This window comes from Pecten maximus, chromosome 13, assembly GCF_902652985.1.
Source record: "Pecten maximus chromosome 13, xPecMax1.1, whole genome shotgun sequence".
NCBI classification, from domain to species: domain Eukaryota; kingdom Metazoa; phylum Mollusca; class Bivalvia; order Pectinida; family Pectinidae; genus Pecten; species Pecten maximus.
The window spans coordinates 14726722-14747650 of record NC_047027.1 but is presented as its reverse complement, the minus strand read 5'-3'; the positions used below and the strand labels follow the sequence as shown (position 1 = coordinate 14747650).

Sequence of the window (20929 nt, the reverse complement as noted above, 5' to 3'; positions counted from 1 at the left end):
TATTGAATCAGTATAATAGTATAGTCTACCCATACCTCGGGTAAATATCTCCCTTTTATCATATAGGAGGCGTCGCAATACTGTCACTCATTGCATTTTGAATGCCATTTACGATGATATGGAGATAACGAATTAACATTAATCCTAAATATGAAACTTCTTCCCTCAGGTGAAATATACAGTAATTAAAAAGATGTAAGATTTATACGAAAACTATTAACGTTTGATGTTGAAATAGTATTATGTGTTACCTTTGTTGTCACCACCACGTGTTATCTCTTTAACAACTTACCGTAACATTACTTAGTCTCGATACTCGGTATCGGATCCTCGATCAGCCGAACATATTATTCTTTATCAAAACACCCTCTATTGTTTCCCGTTTCATATTTTCATTTTCTTTGTTATTTTTGCTCATAATTGTTCTTTCTTCTAAGAGGTTTGCGTTAGAATAACGATTTTTGTACAGATATCGACAATTCTGTACTGCGCGTTATTTCTGAGGATTGCGAAATACAATAAGGTTGTCACCATACTGGCTTTAAAATAATGTCACTATAAAGAGCTCAGAACCGGTCGTTTTCCTGGGTTTGATGTCCTCGGAACAACCGGGATGATTATATATGGGCATGGGAACGGTGTCTGGGAAAACACAACGGTCAGTGTTATATTAGGACGGGCGTCGGGGACAACGCAACATTCAGGATCATATGGGGACGGGTGTCAGGGACAACACAACAGCCAGGATTATATCGGGACGGGTGTCAGGGACAACACAACAGTCAGGATCATATGTGGACGGGTGTCAGGGAAAAAAACAACAGTCAGGATCATATGGGGACGGGTGTCAGGGACAACACAACAGTCAGGGTTATATCGGGACAGGTGTCAGGGAAAAAAACAACAGTCAGGATCATATGTGGACGGGTGTCAGGGACAACACAACAGTCAGGATCATATGTGGACGGGTGTCAGGGACAACACAACAGTCAGGATCATATGTGGACGGGTGTCAGGGGAAAAACAACAGTCAGGATCATATGGGGACGGGTTTCAGGGAAAAAGCAACAGCCAGGATCATATGTGGACGGGTGTCAGGGGAAATACAACAGGCAGGATTATATGAGGACGGGTGTCAGTGTCAGGGAAAAAAACAACAGCCAGGATCATATGTGGACGGGTGTCAGGGAAAATACAACAGTCAATAGCTAAGGTCACATGAGGACAGGTTTTGGTGAAAACACAACTGCAAATGTAATATGAAGAGAGGTGTCTTTGTTTTAAATGCAGCCAATGTAATGTTAAACGTATTACAAAGCGGAAAGAAATGCATAATATAACATTCATTTTACCAAACATTATCTTTAAAAATGGGTGTTTGATGATATGGCGTCCATTAAGACAAGCTGCAAAATTTATCCATAAGAGTGTTATTGAGACTCTGATACCTTAACGAGTTTAGTTACAAATTTAATGTAGTTTCGGTATGAAATATTTAGCAATAATTCCTTTTTGAAATCATCATCGATTATTGTTTAACTTTTAAAAAGATTACCTCCTCAAATTAAACTCCGCTAGGATTACAAGCCACACGAAGATCAGTGCACAAACGTGTCTCGTAATAACATTTCAAAGTGATGGCCTTCATGTTTTTTTTATTAATCTGCATCCAAACAAGTTACCATAAATGAGAAAATTGTAAGAATTTAAAAAACCCTCTTTGGCAGAATGCGTCATAATTGCAATCAATTGCTCACGGGTTAGACATTAGGGCATTACTTAAGATACTTAAAACCAAATTGCTTTATGTAATATTTTCACAGAAAATAGCCGAGTCTTCTGTCTCTCTTTAGTTAATTGATATAACTATCAAAAATCCAGCAGTCATTTCTCTGTTTCTGTTAGATATTATATGCCTATTTAACAACCTAATATTCAATACCAAGTTTTTTTTATGGAGGTAGATTGCTTTATTAAAAGTGGAAAAACTAGGACTCTGACAGAGATATGGGGGTCACATTCAAGGTCACACAGAGCAGTTATAACAGACAGAAAAGGTCATGTACCTCCATTACAAACTGAAGCAACCAATACGACTAGTTTGTATAAGATAATACGAAAGGTAGTCGAGAGAGGACAGCCCCGTCACACAGACGTTCGGGGGTTGATTGCCCTACCGGACATCATAAGGTCGACATTTCTCCGAACACGTTGATACTCAAAGAATCACCGGTTCCCCTCACACCAGCCCCGCATAACCCTATCTGACACGAATTTATAAAGGATTTTTGAAAATGTTGAACATTTAAATTATTTGATTAATTTCAACACGATTTGAAAAGAGAGTAGTAGTAGTAATATTTCACCGTGTATTTTTTGTATCTCTAGCGCATGTGGTAGTGCTTGACTTTAACGATTTCAGTTTCATTCGGAAGTTCGATTAATAGTGTTAACCGCTTCTGTGTCAATGCTGTCCAGAGAATTGTAGAAAAGTATTTTTTTGGTTACATTTAAAACTGTATTATTTCTACGTTTCTGTACGTATCGAAACGATTTCTTTCACTGCGCCTCTCTTGTCGCTATTTCGTTATTGCGATTGCCTACTACAGCGGTAGTTAGGTATGTCATTCTTAACGGCCCAATAATACTACTGTAAAGATCAGGACCAATAAATTGACATAAATACAATCCACAGCAGACAAAGGGAATAGTAAAGATATAATTACGTAAATAGTTGAATGTAGCCATGGTTACTCATATCTCGTTGGACAGACCAACAGTTGTGGTACATACCGAGGCCTTGTAGATGGTTCAAAATTTTGTATACGTAACATATGGAAAATTGTATGAAGCATATAACTATACTGTTCATTTATCATGTTCTTCAGGTACCTTGATTACCAAACCGAACGTGAAGGGCATGTTAGGAGGCACGGTTGACCTTGAGTGTACCTTTCAGCCTACTGAGACGTGGTACGTCATGCAATGGAGAAAACGTTTGCCTAACGATGTTGAGGTCATCTTGGTAAACTTACCGCCAAAACCCGAGAGCATGGCAGCAGGACTATTTCCGTCTGATGTCGTTCTATCGCCGACATGGGCAGACGACAGCATGAAGTCTCGAGGACGGACAAACGTTGGTCATAATGACACATCCATTAACTTCAACATCAAACTCTACGATTTTGAGTGTACTGACGTGGGGACGTACGTCTGTGTCGTCACCGGATCTAGTATCATATCTAAAACAACGGAAGTGGGAATTGTGGGTAGGTATATGAGATAGACATGTCTTAAGGTCCTAAGTTATGGTCCGTAGAGAGGTTATGTACCGGTAAAGGCAGGATTTGAATGATCAATAAACTACATGTGTGTATCCGATGACATAGGATACTTGATATAACTTTGAATATTTAAATCGGCATTTGACATTGAATTTTCGTTCCGCATTAACATTGCCATTTTGAGAACTGCTTCTTTTTTAATTATACTTTACGGATAAACAATATGTAAATATGTAAGTCACGCTGTTGTCGGAGGTTAAATATCCTCCAGTTGCCAGTGTCACAGATGGGAGAATATCAACGAAACCCAGATAGATTAAAACAAATCATGAACAGATGGGAAAGAAAATATCAGATTTAAGAAAGAATCTTGCTATAAGTTAACATTGACTAAATGTCCGTTTGTGATGACGGTGTTATGACTAAGCAAATTGCTATGGCTTTCAATAATTTTTTTTGTGCAGTATCTTTCAGTGAGGTAGAACTATAAAGTCGGTTTGGTTTGGTTTATTTTGTTTAACGTCCTATTAACAATCAGGGTCATTTAAGGACATGTCTGGTTTTGGAGGTGGAGGAAAGCCGGAGTACCCGGAGGAAAACAACCCGGCCTACTGTTATTACCAGGCAATTGCCCACAATCACTAGGAGACAAACAAAAACATACCAAAACCTCACCAAACACATACACATATACTACATATATCTATATACTAATTCATCTCGCACACAAGGTGGAATGTCATCCTTAAAGGACCTTAGCTGTTGATAGGACGTATAATAACACAAACCAAACCAAACCTTAGCATGAATTGTTTAAGCATTTGAACATATATCAGTGTTTTATTAAAACTAGTGTCTGTCTTATTCAGCGGTTCCCGGGTAAACCTTCTATCAACTCGGAACTACTTCGGGTAGAGGAAAATTTCAACTTCACACTCGAATGTGTTGTCAGTCTCGGAATTCCTCCAGCTCAGGTCACGTGGTACGTCAAGCATCCAGATGATGAGAATTACAGTTTAATTTCGCCAATGGCTGACCCGGAAGACCAAAAGAGTGAGACATGCGTACCTGTTGTCAACCAACAGATAATGACATCTATTACTGAAGAAACAAGCGGAAGTATATTTCAGTGTCGTGTGGAGGGACCGCTAATTGAAAATGAAAGCCATCAATACAGCGATGAAATAATCGTGGAAACACCAGGTATGTTGATAGATGTGCGCTAAAAAATTCACGGAAATACTTACAATCATCTGATAGTATCGATTCCAAATCCTATTGCAAGTCATCATTCGAAATGATTATGCGAGATTGAAACACTCTTCTTAGGCTGTTGATTCATCTAATTCGAATCTTTATTTTATGAAATAGTAATACGTCATTGTTAAGACATGATACATTTGTTCAAATAAACGGTAATTTGTGTCCCTAATTTGTTTCTATTGAAGCCTCGCACATTTCTCTTGTTTGCTTTTTTTCCTTATTGACAAGCTTTTTTTCATTTTTTTACTCCTACATTTGTCTTTATTCTTTTGATATTTAATAATTTCATTGGTTGCACTGCTGAAATCTTACTATTGTTTCATTCGTTTAACCTCATCCCTTATATTTGGTTTGTTGTTTTTACTTTACCTTGGCCCGCTTTGCTCTTGTGTTGCCCTTGTGTTCACAAATGTCACAATACATTGACATGATCAATACAACCTGATAGAATCGTACAGACAACTCACCTGGGTATCGTTTTCGATACTTTTACTTTACAAATGCTCTTTTATATGATTGCTTCTTGTTTAAGATTAAATTGTGAGTTTTTTATGGTGATTCCGAAAAGGCTTCCTCTGAATATGTTCTTGATGATAAGATTTCAAGAATCTATACAGTTTCGGGGGGAATGTTTTTCCCTGTTCAATAGGCTTTCTATTAAAAACATCTCTGTTATGAAAATGATTACAGAGTAACTCTTTGACTTTACTACAAATCACAACAAAGGATTTCAATAACCATCCGTAGCAATATGTCTGAGAAGTGAAATGCAATAAATGCGGAGGGTGGGTTGGGGTTGGGGGTTGGTGTTGGGGATGGGTGGTAGGGGTCGGGGTTAGGGGTGGAGGGAGGGAAGGTCATATGGACACTATGCCCAGTGATACTGGGCGCCATTCAATGACGCTTTGTCATGCTTGACCACGGCTAAATCACGTTCTAACAACACTTTAACGCTTGGCGGTCCATCCTGATTGCTACAATGTTATCGATATATCTTAATCTCTATCACGTCATTTGACATCTTCCTGCCATCTTACATCTTTAAACCATAAATACAAGTTTATCTTAGGGAGCCACTGAAATATAAGTGGGTGTAGTTATTTTGTGAAGATCATTTTAAGAGCTATATTTTTTTGTAATTTAGAACCGATTGTGACTGAAGCCCCTTACGAGGTACCCTGTACTGGAAAAAACTGCAACGTCAACAAAACGGCTGCCCTAGGTAACAATAGACGCATTACACGTGTTATTATAAAATAACAATAAAATGCTGAATCAGCAAAGTTTAATGTGTAGCTGACGATATACACTGTAGTGATGACAGAATAATTATCTTTTTATTGTTCTTTTTGCACATGGACTTACGATATTACAATAAATAATTAAATAAATAAAGCAGCAAAGTCAGAGTTCTTAATTAATTCAATTAATTGTATAGAATTTTTTTATTCAAATATATTTGTGTAATCATAATTGAAAAACACACCATCAAGGACAAATTGTTATATTTTAACTTTTGTGAGAATTACAATTTTATTTAAGCACCCGTGTTGTGTAACTTATTTTGACTTTTATTTCGTTTGGTTAGATTTTTAGTAATACATTATTGATTTAAAGTACGTTTTGTTTATACCTTATTATTATATTTTATGACATCACAGTCAACATATTTTTAAATCCTTCAAACATCTTTAACATTACAAATCGCCATTCTATTTGTTTCAGAATTCAATGGTGCTCAGTCCAAACCAAATGTTATGGTCACCATGATAGCGTCTTTGATCATTCTCATCATAACACTTGCTCTACGGTAGTAAAATGACGGACTACGAAATCAAAGTGACCGACACATCAGCATACAAACGACGACCGAGGCTGTTTGGAAGAGCTGAACAACATGAAATTTCTAAAAAAAAAAAAAAAAAAAACATGTTAAAAGACTGCATTTATCATCATGGGAGATTATGGAAACGGTGTCCCTGCATGTGTTGATTAGCTATAAGGCCTGACTGATGTTTAGATAATGACTGGCCATTCATCTGTAGGGTATGGGTGAAATGAGGAAAGGAAAGTTATGTTATATCAGAAAATGATGTTCAGAACTCTTTTGAGATGCCGAGTTTCCAAGGTAACCTACTTGTAGGTGTAATCCGAAGGAGGTCATGGTTCATATAGGGCTGTCTTTGTCTATATATATAGTGTGACATTGATGTACGGTATCCTTGGTAACGCACCTTTAGGTCTGGAAAGTACTGACAAATATGATATACATTCACGTGTGAGTGTGACACCTATTCTATTCATTCAGCCGTCCATTTCCGGTATAAATTATTAAGGTAATCTTAATCAAATTCTGCGATCATATAAAAGTCACAATTAAAGTTCAAATTTACAAATAAAAAAGCAGGGGATATTTTCAGTCTGAATTAGATGGGATCTTACAGTCAAATGGATGCAGGTCGTGTTCATGATAGGCTCATGTACGTGTACATTATATTAGGTATTCTATAAGAGGAATACACTATCGTACAGTTAATTTTTTTAAATGATCAGGCCACTGTCTATGTGGATAGATTATTAACTCATGAACGTATGTATGTGAATCATTTTAGTTTTCCCAAGGCATTTTGAGCAAACATTTTCATTGGACATGAAAAAGAATCTAAAATTCATAAAATATCCATATCCACATTCTTAAAGATAGTGAAAGCTGTAATACATAACTAATAATGACATAGAGTGATACGGGCGTGAAAGGGTCAATCATAAATCAAATTGCTTATGTAGTGTATCTAGTCTACTCTCTGCGTGATGTAGATTGAAAATCCTTCATGATGTAGACATTTTATCGTAGTTAGTTTTGTTTAGATATAAACACTGGGTTGGTTTGAGGAAAACATAGCCAGGAAAGACGTGGAGGAGTTAACGAACAGACACACTTGTCTATCATTTGGATTGTAAATATGTGTGTTGTTTGGGAATTAAACTAAAACGGATAGTAAATATCAAAATGACTGCAAACCTTGAATTCAGAATCGAGATTTGACATAGTATTCCAGGAGTTGTTTTTTATTACATTGTGAAGGCTAGCTCTCACAATCAGGTGAATGGCAGCCTGTATTCATCGTCATCATCATCGGGATATTATTGTCCATTCATGTCACCGTTTCATTATATTGAAAACGTTCCCTTCCATTTTTTCATTAAAGCTTACAAAACATCAATAGTCCAACACGTACGAAGGGAGACAACTTGGGACCGTTTATCACACAAAGGAGGACCAGGCCATTCCGTTAAAACAGAATTTGATGTACTATTATTTCCCTCAATCTTATCATTTATTCTGTTATAATGTAAGCTAACAGAGGAAATTCGGAGTTTAGGTAATTAATAATATTGAAAACAACTCAACATTCATAAATATTAACCTCTGTCACGTGTTTCTAGTTTACAAGTTTAAGTTTGTTATTATTTGGTAAGTCTTTCTTCTTCTTTTTAATAAAATGTTTAAGTTCCACAAGCTTTCCAGAAGCAAAGAAATTCGAATGTAAATATTTGTCCGGAATATCGATACACAATGGGTACAGTTTTGCATTTTTGTGTAAGCTATGACATCATAATGAAAACGGTCTTCGTACAAAGTATTTGCATTATATGATAACTGAAATCATTTCTCAATCAGGGAAATGTTTTTATGCTGATACCTTCACTAATGTGAACATGTCAGGTGTTGCTTCGTATATTATACAGGTTATACAGAGAGTAAATGTCACGTGACATTTATTTATAGAATAGATAGTGTTATGTCCTTTTCTGGGACTTTATTTATCATTGATGTAAAGACAACGCTGTCGTAGAAGGTCTGCTTGTGTGTTGACCTGAATATCTCGGACATTTCCAGGTTTACGTTTCTTTGTATATGATTAATTTTTATTTTTAAAGGAAGTCGGTAGTTTAAGAGGTCATGTCCTGGTGCCCTCTCATTTTAACTAATTGCTAAGGGCCTTTTTCATTTCTTCGTACTTAAAAGAGTATAAAACACATCCAGGTTAAGACAGAAAGTTCACAGGACAAGAAGATATAAAATCTCGTAATGGTGATGAATTAACGTCATAGAAATATTATACACTAAAGATATATCCAACTACGCGGAAAATGTGCAATTTGAATACATTGTAGTCAACCTTTGTCTCATAGAGTATAAGTGTATTTCTGAATCGCACTTTTATTTATATCCTATTAGATACATTATCCTTTAATTTTCGTTCACTACCATAAGTTTTTCTTACTTTAAGTGTTTATAGACTCGTTCGAAAGTATTTAATGTATACCCGACTGACGTGTATAGTACATTATTACTCCGTTTGTTTCAAATATGATGTATTAAATCTTATAACGTGACTTACCCTGTAAAACATGTACAGGGTCATTTTACCAACCACGTTGTTTGATATCACTCATTTTTTGTTTGTTTAAATAGACTAAATGTTACTAGATACGTACCACGTGATTTGATGTACGGTTAACCATGTAGCAGGTGACTATATATGTAGTTAAAGCAGGTGACTAGATATGTAGTTAAAGCAGGTGACTAGATATGTAGTTAAAGCAGGTGACTAGATATGTAGAAAGTCACGTACCACGTGATTTGATGTACGGTTAACCATATAGCAGATGACAAGATATATAGTAAATTACGTACCACGTGATTTGATGTACGGTTAAGCATATAGCAGGTGACTAGATATGTAGTAAATTACGTACCACGTGATTTGATGTACGGTTAACCATATAGCATGTGACTAGATACGTAGTTAACTATGTACCACGTGATTTGATGTAGATTAACCATATAACAAGTGACTAATTATCTATAAACCACATACCACGTAATTTGATGTAGGTTAACCATTACTAGATGGGTAGGTTTATAGTGTATGTCATACTATATACATCAAATGCATGAGTATGTGTTATACTCCTTTGTGTAGTTAACACGTCATTGTTCACGTCTTCTGATTTAGATAGATCGGTCTTATATTTGTTTTATATATTATTTGGATATATTTATTAGGTAGAGTTCACGAATATATTCTTTTGTGTTATGAAATACTCAAGGAAAGTGATACTGTTGTATGAATCACATGTGTATGTGGTGTATGTGTGTATGTGACACTCAGGGGAGAACATGCGTTCATTTATCATTGTTGTGCTATTATTTAATGATATATCTCACATCTTCATGGGTGTTATTATGGAAGTATGAATGCATCATAGATGAGTGTTGTATACGTTGCTGTTTTCGAGCCTTCTTAATGATATTAATGCAGATATATATATATTAAATGACATGTGCTAATTATTGTTATGTACAAACTAATTAGTATTTTCAGTTTTGATTTTATCAGTAGGTACGCACTAGTTTATATTAAGTATAACCTTTATTTTATATTATATATGTGTTTACATGAACATATTTATGATTTACATCCTAACCTATTATGTGTACTATGCGCTTCTGAAATCAAACAGAATTCGCGTGAATAACAATCATCGGCTTTTTATACAAAGTATATATACCATATTTATTTGGGTAGTTTTCATAAAATGTTTTACTCAGCATCATAGATTGCTGAGGTACAAATCCTCACTAGGGTTCACATCCCTATGAACATATATGTGTGTGAATATTACCTACCACGAGTTCGCATCCCTGTGAACATATTTGTGTGGTATTTTTCCAAAGATGCGTTCACATCCCTAGGAACTTTTTAGAATTTTTCCGCATATGTGTTCACGTCCCTATGAACATGTTTGTTATTTTTCTGCCTGCATTTTGCTCTTTATGTATAAACATTACGCATAATAACCATGTATTGGTGTTTACTACGTTTCCCTAAAACTCAAAACTCAAATTATATAAGAAATCATGGCAAACGAATGTATTCTTTCGAAAACCTTTCGGTTTGTTTGAGAGGTAGACAATAACCATTGAGTCCCGTAGTATTATTATGGCCATGTACATATGGGATATAACATATAAACAATTAAACAATACAGATATGAACTAATTACACCCGTTATTGTGTGTTGATTCAATCATGATATCTATAAATTCCTTTTAAAAGAATATATCCTATAAAAGCTTCAGTCAGGAATTTGATGTCAAAGGAAAATTAAAACCAACTACTGCACTAACAGTTAAAACAGTAACAAGAATAATCACACGAATTAAATCATCAATAACCAGATTAAAGATAAATGTTTATAGATCATAGTGTGACAATGGAGAATATAGCTACTAACTGAAATGACCTTTGAACCATATCATAACTATTACTTTATTTTTTCCATAACATCAGCTGACTTACCTTACATTAAGTTTAACGCAATGCAATATTGCTATCTTTGCGATTTATGCCGATAATATGATTTCCGGAATTTATCTTGAAGTTCCCGTGTCTATGCATACCTACATTTGTATTTATGTCGACCGCTAGTTAGCCTCTGGTGCTTATAGTGTTTTCCTATGAATCTATCTCCATGAATAGACATTTTATCTATATAAGGCAATTTTTTGTGCTTTGTGATAAAAAATGTGTTTGTAATATTTTATACATAATATCATTGTCTACTAAATATATTGCTAATCAAATGATTTACATTTTTTTTCTATTGTAAATGCTACATTCCGGAAATAAAATAAAAATTACAGAACATTGAACAAAAATCAGTATTTACCTATCACAGAGATAATAAAGAAATATTTCTAAAAGGTGGTTTTAAAAGACATGGTAACTCATTATGAATGTTTGGAGTTAATTACGATTGAGACTCGTGACTATTCATCTATATTTTGTATACAGACGCAAATTACATGATAAATATGACTTGTCAGCTATGCATATTATTAACATACCTTAATCTATCGAACAATAACCTCCATATAAAAATGATGTATAGGTCAAATCAAGATGCAAATGATTTATTTCTTGAAATAGACATATTATGTTGATGCATGTACTTGATTAAGGTATATATCAGTCAAGTAAGTAAGTAAATTATACGCCCGAATAAATTTTCGCGATCGATCCATCTTCGTTTGTAGCTCGAAATATGCAAATTGATATAAAAATAATACGCGTGGAGGATTTTTTGCGATCACAGGATTTGCGTGTAATTAGCGTAAATTGCAACCTCATGTAAATTTTCACGTTTTCAGTATGACCTATAGTGAAAGGACAATGAAAAAAATGACGTCACTGACACCGATATGTTTTATGACATAGGATAGTTGATGGAGAAGGTAGAATTTCGGAAATAAAAAATAATAATCGGATAACATTTGAAATATTATTTTTAATCTGGATAATATTTTTGTATTTTAGAACAACAATGACTTGTGCTAAAGGACAACTCTTAAACAAGATTCAAAATGACAAACGGAACAGAGATCCCAGAAGTTGCATTTACATTAACAATAATTATAAATCTATGATACACTATATATTCCTTTGCTGTAGAAATATCATCGAATCCCTGTTAAAGTTGGCAGCTTTTCTATAGGTTTGACTTATATATTTGTGTTTGTGTTGCTATATGTACACATACATCACGTGGTTATTGAACACATACATCACGTGGTTATTGAACACATACATCATGTGATTATTGAACGTATTGTTGTATTATTTTGTCCTTCTGTGGTTATATATAAACGTTCACAAAGATCGTAATTGTCGGACTTTACACAGCTCAGTATTACACTTTTTCCGATATTATTATCGCATACTTGCCGACTTTAAATTCAAGACGGAGAAACAAGACATCTATCATCAACTTTTTGACAAACTTTGCCTAACTAATACCATAACACTAAATACATATGTTTTGTCTTTTGAACTGAAATGTGATTTTTTAAAATTTCATAGTGTTTGACTGATAATCAATGTCTTAATATAGGGAGACTCCCTTATTACACAGGAAGGATTTCGAAGTGTCATTCATCTGCTTTTGTGTAACAAAACCTTTAAAATTGAGTAATGAAGTACGAGGGCAACACATAAATACATATGTTGTACTTACCTGTAGTATAGTTCATTTGGAAATGATATTCTGCATATCTTATGTGATAGACAATAGATGCGACATGTTTTTTTTTTTTTTTTTTTTTTCAAAAATCAATCTCGCAAATTCGGACTGTTACTGGTGGTTGAACATTATTGGTATATTGACTTTGCAATCTAAGACAATATTAACAACAGATGAATTATATCAATGGCAACATTTATGATATTTGTAGCTTAATTGATTGGCACAAAACCGTAGACTTTTCCCACATTTGTTATTGTTTAGTATGACTGCCAATGCGACTTTAATGATAACTATTGAAAAATAACATTTAAGCATCAACATATGCATATTTTACTTTTCAACTGTTGGAATATAGTATTGTGTGATGAAAGGGTATAACGATACGCTATGAGGTCGACATTGTCAATATGATTTATTTTTATATCACTACAACGCCGACATATATAGAACCAAAGGATTTAATGGCTATATAAATTAGCATGAAAACTAGGTTTGTAATGTTAAAATTAATTTTTATCTTTTCATGAAAATGCTGCAAGGTTTGTTGTGTTCAAATGATAGGAATTGTTTTATCTGTACTTGTTTGTATGGAATATACTTTTAGGCTTACTTCCTAATCTGATTATATAATGGAGGATCCTACTTATGTACATGGATAAATGTTATACGAAAATCTGTGTACCTAAAATGTACAACAGATGAGAGTAAGAAATCCCCATCGCAAGTGTGTGGTCATTCAATCATCCAATGAAATATATCGGCTACTTTAAAATTCTTATCGAGATCAGATGCATGCATGTGTTAGAATGGCGTCGCACGGTACGTACGAGGGACAGTACTCACATTCAGAGTGCTTTAATGAATTTAAATCAATATTGAAGTGTGCTGTGATGCAAAATGCTGTACATGTAATAACATTAGAGCATTCTCTATACCTCACGCATTATTTTAACATCATCATATGTGGCATCAATACGCAACGCAGAAATTAATGACGTCATATCACATGAGTAAATATTCACGTTAGTGCCGCACGTGATAAATGACGTATAAACATTATCACGTGATGAAGTTCTAACGCCCAAATAATATTGTAATTCAGTAGTCCTCATGTTGTCCCACTAAACTGGTGTACCACAAATCCATCTCCACTTCATTGTAGAGGTTCTGGACATTCCCATCGATGTATACTTCCAAAGTTAAAGTCCCTATATACTAGTTGATGAATATTTTACTTGGAAGTGTTTATGTGTTAAGCGTTATGTTTCTAACAAGCTTATTGCATGCTTGATGTGAAAGACCGTTATGTTTATTTTTCATAAATATTTTATTTTCAAACCGTTGTCTGAAAAAAATGATACAGTGGGCAATTTCTTGATTTTACATAAGAAAGAAATTACTGAAACTTTGATATATTAGAACTTCGAAAAGTTAGTTAAAGTGTAACATTAGTGTTTGACTGTGTATATATGCACCTAATGGTAATTTGTATTTATCCTGAATGTTGTAAGCAGTTTGTTGACAGAGGATGTATACTCCATGTTTTGTTGGTAGATTAAAGTCATGTTTTAGTAGATGTTTGCTGTACTTCCTACAATGCCTGTTGTAAGGATTTTCTAATAAAAGAACGAAAAATGATCAATTGATGTAAGATCTTGTTTATTATTCTTCTGTTTCTTTGTAATCATGTAAACACTGAAGTCGAAAAAAACAATAATTGGGGATTATTTCTGTAACGCTATATTGAAACAATGATCTATTGATTTCGCCAATACCCATTGTGTACATTTGTTTGCTTGGTATTAAGAAAGTGATGTCATCTTTTTTTATTTTGATGAAAAGGGTCGAGCCAAAACTAATTTCCACATATCGACGTGTACCTAGATAAGATACAATTTACACGTCGGTTTTTTTTCACTTTCCTGTTTGAATATCTCTCAAAGCAGTAGATAGGAATCATGTTATAGATATTCTACATAGTGTTTTAGATATGTCAGACGACTGCCAGATCTAGACCACAGGCGTCTGCATTTGGATGGTATTTATAGAAAAAATATAAGCTCCTACTCATACTATATCAGGAAGGTGCAACACTTGAGAAGTCGGGAGTGGGGGATGAGCTTAGATTCACTTCGAATTTAAGTTCCGTCTGAGCAAACGCACATACAAGGATGAGAAAATGGACCAAAATTGGTCGTCAGCCGGCGATGCATTGGACTGTGGAACGGAGGTAGACAATATAAATCAGAGCTGTTTTGTAAACCAATCAGACTGTCCGTTTTAAAACAGCTTTAAGATAGGTAGCCTACTTCCGTTCCACAGTCGATGCATCATCCGATCCACATGTGTTACACCTTATTGATATAGTAGAAGTAGGGGCTACTACGCTACCAACTGAAAAATATTATCTCCAGTGGAATATATATGTGTAATACATAGTTTTAGCAGTGGCGAAAAAAAGCATACAGTATGAAATCGTAACTCGAAATAAAAATGGCTTGCACTGCAGTTTGCTTTATTGCGGAATCTACATCATACAAACAACACAAGGGACGAGTTTGCCGTCCTTGTATGGTGGACAGGGCAAAGAGCCACACTTCGCTATCGTAGGACGGAAGAGTTGTCCATTGTCGCTCTGCTGACCTCCGGGAATCGGATGTGGATGGCCATCCATGCAGATGTAGTCGACGTTCGAGGGATCATTTGGGTCTCCTGTGACGATAAATCCGTTGTAAGCCTCGACACAGCCCTGGTAACACTGTGTCCGCCCTGGTATCATTACCGATATCGTGTGTTCAGAGTTTCTGCAAACAGCACATGACATATCCTCGTCATTCTGTGCCAGGCCAAATACATCATGCCCTAATCGAAGTTCGGCTCCGAAGATGAGACCTGGATTTACATTATAATAATTCTCACCATGGATTGGTTCATCCGGCATACACAAAGAATTCCCAGCTCCTCCTCGGTGTGAGAAGTAACCACCACCTATGTACCCTTTGTAATAAAAATATACATAGTATATTATGAAAAAAAATTCTGTTTTTAAGTCTGCAGAATCAATTAAGATTCAGATCCAAATACCGATGTGAAGATGTAGTTGCTACGACTATATTTATATATGTATTGACTAATTCAGTAACAAATCAATTTAAAGAGGGCAAACAACCTGAAATTTAACTTAAATGAATAATACGGTTCAAAATATATAATGTATTATCGTTCTTTTGAAATTCAAAATCATGAAAGGAGGGGTTTCTGTCTTTGTTAATTTCCAATAATGGTTGGCCATAAGATTTTTTTCCTTTGAGTGATTGACTCATCAACACTCATGCCTGCGGCAATACATTTCACTAAAATTAAATGATTATCCATTTGCCTAATTAATCAATTAGTTACCTAATTAAGTAATCATACTAATAATGTCTGAAAAGGATAAAGAATTACAGATAAATTGTGTTTTTTTCTTCACAATATGAATGTTGTAACCATGGACTAAATAGTATCATTATTCTGTGGACAAACATGCATTTGTGTAAAAGAGACTTAAGTGAATTCCCCATTTCCATTATTTCTATTAAAGTTATTCGAGTTATGATAATCTCAACACCACCAAAACATCAAACCTTATAAAGTTGTGCAAAGTATTATTAGGAGTTTGAAGTCATACATTCTCGATGTTTAGTTAGACGATAATATACACCCCTGTTGTATGCACATTGAGTGGAACATAAACCACGTCCGCTTTATTTAATCCCCGTGTGATATGTCTTGCATTTGTTTGTAGTCTAACAGGTGCTGGCCAGGTACTGGCGATGTCATATCTAAGGTATTACTCTGACAATGATCATGTAATTAGATTTTGTTGTTCTAACATAATGTCTTGATGGATTTTTCATTTATAAACAACAGGGATGAGTCAATTATAAAACGTTATTTATTGCATTTCTAATGGCCAAGACGGTGAACCTGGTGAAGAGCACAAGATGTAATAGGATGTAGATGGCTGGAAGTACTCCTTTATTTTATCTTCCTGTCTGAAGACTTTGTCAATTTAAGTGATTACCTTCTACATATAGAATAGCGAGTTCAAATATTAATTTGTATTCTTAAATATGTAATATTTTTGTGGTTCTAAAGGCTGATAAATGACCATACTATTAGAGCTTGTGGATTAAAAATATCCTATTTATGTTGAAACTTGCCCAATGTTAATGGGAAAAAGTACCAACAATTAATTTACATATTTTTCTATAAACTTCTTTCTACCTGTTTTGATATCCTCTCTCGCTTACTAGGTATTAAACATTTCGGCCAATAACATCAGCGACGAGTCCTCGAAGGACGAAAAAGCTACATTGTGCAGTTTGATTCATTTTGGCTCAAGGGTAACTATCTCTGATTTTGTGTTACTATATTTAGTGTCTTTTGTGAAAAATCTTTAACGAGTATAAGGAGAGAAATGCCAAGAAGGCAATGTCAATCTTTGTCGTATGATAGCACATCCAGATGACTTTCTTTCATTTTATGTGTGAACTTTTTTTAATCTGTTTTCTATCTATAAATATATCTTGATAATCGTACGACTATAAAGCTTATTGTTACATTTTAGTCATATAATTTACAGGGGTATTTATACCATAAATTAGAGGGAGAAAACCTGAACGGGAATCTCATATGTAAATAGCCCTATCTGGAATGTTCTGAAGGATAGACGTGTCATAATATTTTGTTTACAAGTGTTTATTGACAATTAGTTGTTTACAAGACGTGTGTTAGAGAATTTAAAAAAGAAGAAGAGATGGTTAGAGAATGCACTTTAAAGATTTGGCAATATAGTATAAATACCACGAGAGACAAATTGTTATTCAGAACTGGTTAACAATTGTTAAGGCGAGCTATATGTTATGAGATAAGTAAATAACAGTGTTGATTTAACACACCACCTTGCACACCACTTAATTGGTATTGTGAATTATCTATGTAGCTTGCTAAGTTTTGTATATATCATTAACTTGTGTTTTAGCTGCTTGGTTTCATCTTTCTGTTATTATCATGAATGGCAATATTAATACAAACTTCAACAGGTAATGGAAATATACTTATCGGGAGGAAGTTATCAAGGGAAATACATCACTGTCCTGTCATTGTATAAGTACTTTTTTCGCATATACTAAAAAAGTGTCATGTCGTTAGCTAATCAAACCCCATAGATTTCTCAACTGTACTTATATTCACGATTTTCAGATGTTATATTTTTAAAGAGTATTTTTCCAGTTTTCAAAATGTACCATTCCAGAAGTTACTCACCACAAGGTAGGTATATCAACATGTCAGCGAGGTTATCACACACAGAAACAGAAGATGTTGGTCGATGGGAAACAGTCAGGTGTATTACATGGCGATATCTCCTTCTGTTAACTTTTATCTTAACAATTACTACACTTGTACTAATTTAAGAATCTTACCGGAGTAGACTCGTTGTGTACCAGTATTGTGTGGACAGTCATTTCGGCCCCACCTGGTATATGCTGTACCGTTTCCACTATCTAAAATAACATAGTTTGTTTCAAATGTAGTTATGATAAAACAAATCATCAGGCATCGATACAATATCTGTCAAATGTTAATCTAGATGCCTAAACATTTTTTTTAAATAAAGATCATTTTGATTTTTAAATTCATGTTATTTATTTAAGTGGATAAATAAGAAGGATGATAACTAATCAACTGACGCCTTGATCAAGACCTAACCATTAGATAATTCCAAAGACAGATTTTTTTTGGTATTTATCTCCATTTTAGGTCACCTGAACGAAGCTCAGTGACCTTTTCCTATCCGTCTTCGTCCGTGGTCGTGCGTCGGTCGTCGTGCGTCGGTCGTCGTGCGTCGTTAGTTAACAATTCTCATTTTCGACTTCTTCTCATCAAACTCCTGAACCATTGTTGATGAAAATTTGCAGAAACCTTCCTTGATAAAAGGTATACCAAAATTGTAAACTGCATTGTCCCCACCCCCGGGGCCTGATGGGCGGTGCCAAAAGGGGTCAAATTTACTGATATTTTAAAAATCTTCTCAAGACCCAGATATGGCAGAATGGTATACTCTTTATGGATGGAAGGTTCTTAAGGGGCTTTATCAAAATTATGAATTTCATGGCCCCTGGGTGACACATTCCCCCTGGGGAGAGGATAAATTTCACTACAGTTTATTTAGAAAGCTCACATATTTTAGCATAATTTGTTTCATTTTCATTGGGAATTGGTTAGCATTTTATCAGGGATATCTTTTCTCAGTGACATGTTATCAGAGAATGTCAAGTTGAAGGCCTTGTTATGGGGTTAAAAGTAGGTCAAAAAGAAAAATCTCCCATTGAGTATTTTTTTCATCTCACATGAAAGAACATTATTCACTAAAACAGAATGTGCAAGTTTTATTATCGTTATATGTAAAATGGCACGAGATATGGCACTTTGAAAATGAAAAAAAGCATTTTTTTCCTGCCAGAATTCAAATCATCCCAAAATTGCAGATAAATGGTTTATGCTTTTTTGATCTATACTCATGAAGACTTGATTTTAAGCACATAGATAGCATATTTGGGTGGCTAGAAATAATATATTTATGTTTGACATTGACGTTCATTCAAGGTCAAGGGTCAAATGTTGAAAAAATCGAATAATTCAAAAACCTTTCAAAATGATTTATTTGGAAGCACATTTTACAGAACATGCTGTTATGAATTTGTGTGCGATGTATCAATGTCAAATAATAAAAAATGACGCAAATATGGTACTTCGAAAAAAAAAACATTTCCCGCCAAAATTAAAAAATCGCCCAAAGACTGCACATTAAAGGTTTCTGCTCTTTTATCTTTAAACATGAAGACAGGATGTTTGGCACACAGTGATAATGTGTGACTGGCTACAAGTGTTATTTTTTTGCCTTTTGGCCTTGACCTTCATCTAAGGTCACAAGGGTTAAATGATGGAAAAAAAATATTAAAATTCTTTCAAAATGATTTGGTTGGGTCACATTTCAAAGAACTGCTCTTATAAAGGTGTGTGAAACGTTTGTAGGTCAAATAATGAAAAATGAGGCAGATATGGCCCTTCGAAGCTTGTTTTCCTGCCAGAATTCAAAATTATCGATAAACTGCAATTCAAATGGTTTTTATTTCATTACTACGAAACATACACACTTGGTAATCAGCATATCTACAGCATGAGTTCATACTGCAATAGTTATGCAAATAGTTGACCTTGATCAACAGACTTCAAGGTCACAGTAATCAGATGCCCGTTTAAAGAACAGAATTGAAGGGAAAACATAGGTGTAGTATATTAATGTGACCGTCAGATCGATAACATATCTTATATCATTTCCTGGATGTAAATCCCATGTTTCGGGTCAAATACTCCTTCATGGATGGAAAGTTCTTAAAAGGGGATTTACCAAAATAGTAAATTTCATTGCCAATAGATTTCATGTTTCTCCCTGGAGAGGTGCTAAATTTTACTATAGATTATCAGGAAAATCACATTTTGATTGAAATAATTTTTTTTTTTTATAATTATGAAGGCAAAACTATACTACTACATGCATTTATTTATGAACTATTTTAAAATAGATTGTAAATTACATAGACGATAGTAAGTCTCAGGTGACCGTTAAGGCTATTGTTTTCATATTACCCCCAGTCGAGATTTTTTGAATGGCCAGTTGTTGACTGTTGATTGTCTGCTGTTGGGCGTCTATGGTATGTTTCTGAGATTCCACCTGAACTTTCAAGTCCTGTAGTTCTGACTGTAAGTGGTTTAGTTGTTGCGCCACATAATCAGGGTCACTTAGAAGTATCCTTCTGTCAGTAGCGGAGGTTGTCACAAATAAAACTACAGCCCCTGTAAACCATAAAGTCATAACGCCGAACATTGTCGTGTCTCTTTCACGTGTGTTGTCATACAAGCTGTTAAAAACTGATAAGCGTTCTGGGAACTTACATATTGCACTGAATCACAGACGCTTGTATGTTGAAAGGTCATGTAAAAACAAAATCTTCCAATATTTATATGCTTTGTTTATCTTGAATACGATACTGTTCAATAGAAGACAGTGACAAAAAACACCAATTACTAACTTTGAAATAAACCCGTTACTGGAGTCAATCTATTTCAAACTATTTTAACCAGGGGACAGTTCAAAGTATACATCAACTCTTGTAGATGGTCAAGTTATAAGTCTGGTGGTCATGTATGGCAATATAAGCACGATAACGTTTAGATAATAG

General features: G+C 34.6%; 2 protein-coding genes across 2 annotated transcripts in view; one reads left to right on the top strand and one right to left on the bottom strand.

Annotated features, from left to right (window-relative positions):
* Positions 1-11129, top strand: part of LOC117340474 — a 129003-nt gene extending 117874 nt beyond the window's left edge. Inside the window, exons 2-5 of the mRNA XM_033902234.1 lie at positions 2889-3265; positions 4154-4487; positions 5692-5769; positions 6273-11129. Coding sequence (XP_033758125.1) covers positions 2889-3265; positions 4154-4487; positions 5692-5769; positions 6273-6361 — 878 coding nt within the window. The 3' untranslated portion in view covers positions 6362-11129. The remainder of the gene's footprint in view (positions 1-2888; positions 3266-4153; positions 4488-5691; positions 5770-6272) is intronic.
* A 1338-nt stretch (positions 11130-12467) lies between these two features.
* Positions 12468-20595, bottom strand: LOC117340324. Its single transcript, XM_033902090.1, has 3 exons — positions 20337-20595; positions 18110-18190; positions 12468-15638 (listed from the first exon to the last, which is right to left on the bottom strand). The coding sequence occupies exons 1-3, from the start codon at positions 20572-20574 to the stop codon at positions 15169-15171; spliced, it is 789 nt and encodes a 262-aa protein (XP_033757981.1). The 5' UTR covers positions 20575-20595; the 3' UTR covers positions 12468-15168.
* Between the last annotated feature and the right edge of the window lie 334 nt (positions 20596-20929).

Bases quoted from the DNA above. Each gene is read 5' to 3' on its own strand.
- LOC117340324 (XM_033902090.1), bottom strand. From the start codon at position 20,574: ATGTTCGGCGTTATGACTTTATGGTTTACAGGGGCTGTAGTTTTATTT. The intron at 18,191-20,336 runs GTAATATGAAAA...ATGTTATTTTAG, and splicing joins TCAAAAAATCTCGACTGGGG to ATAGTGGAAACGGTACAGCA. The intron at 15,639-18,109 runs GTAAGATTCTTA...TTTATTACAAAG, and splicing joins TACACAACGAGTCTACTCCG to GGTACATAGGTGGTGGTTAC.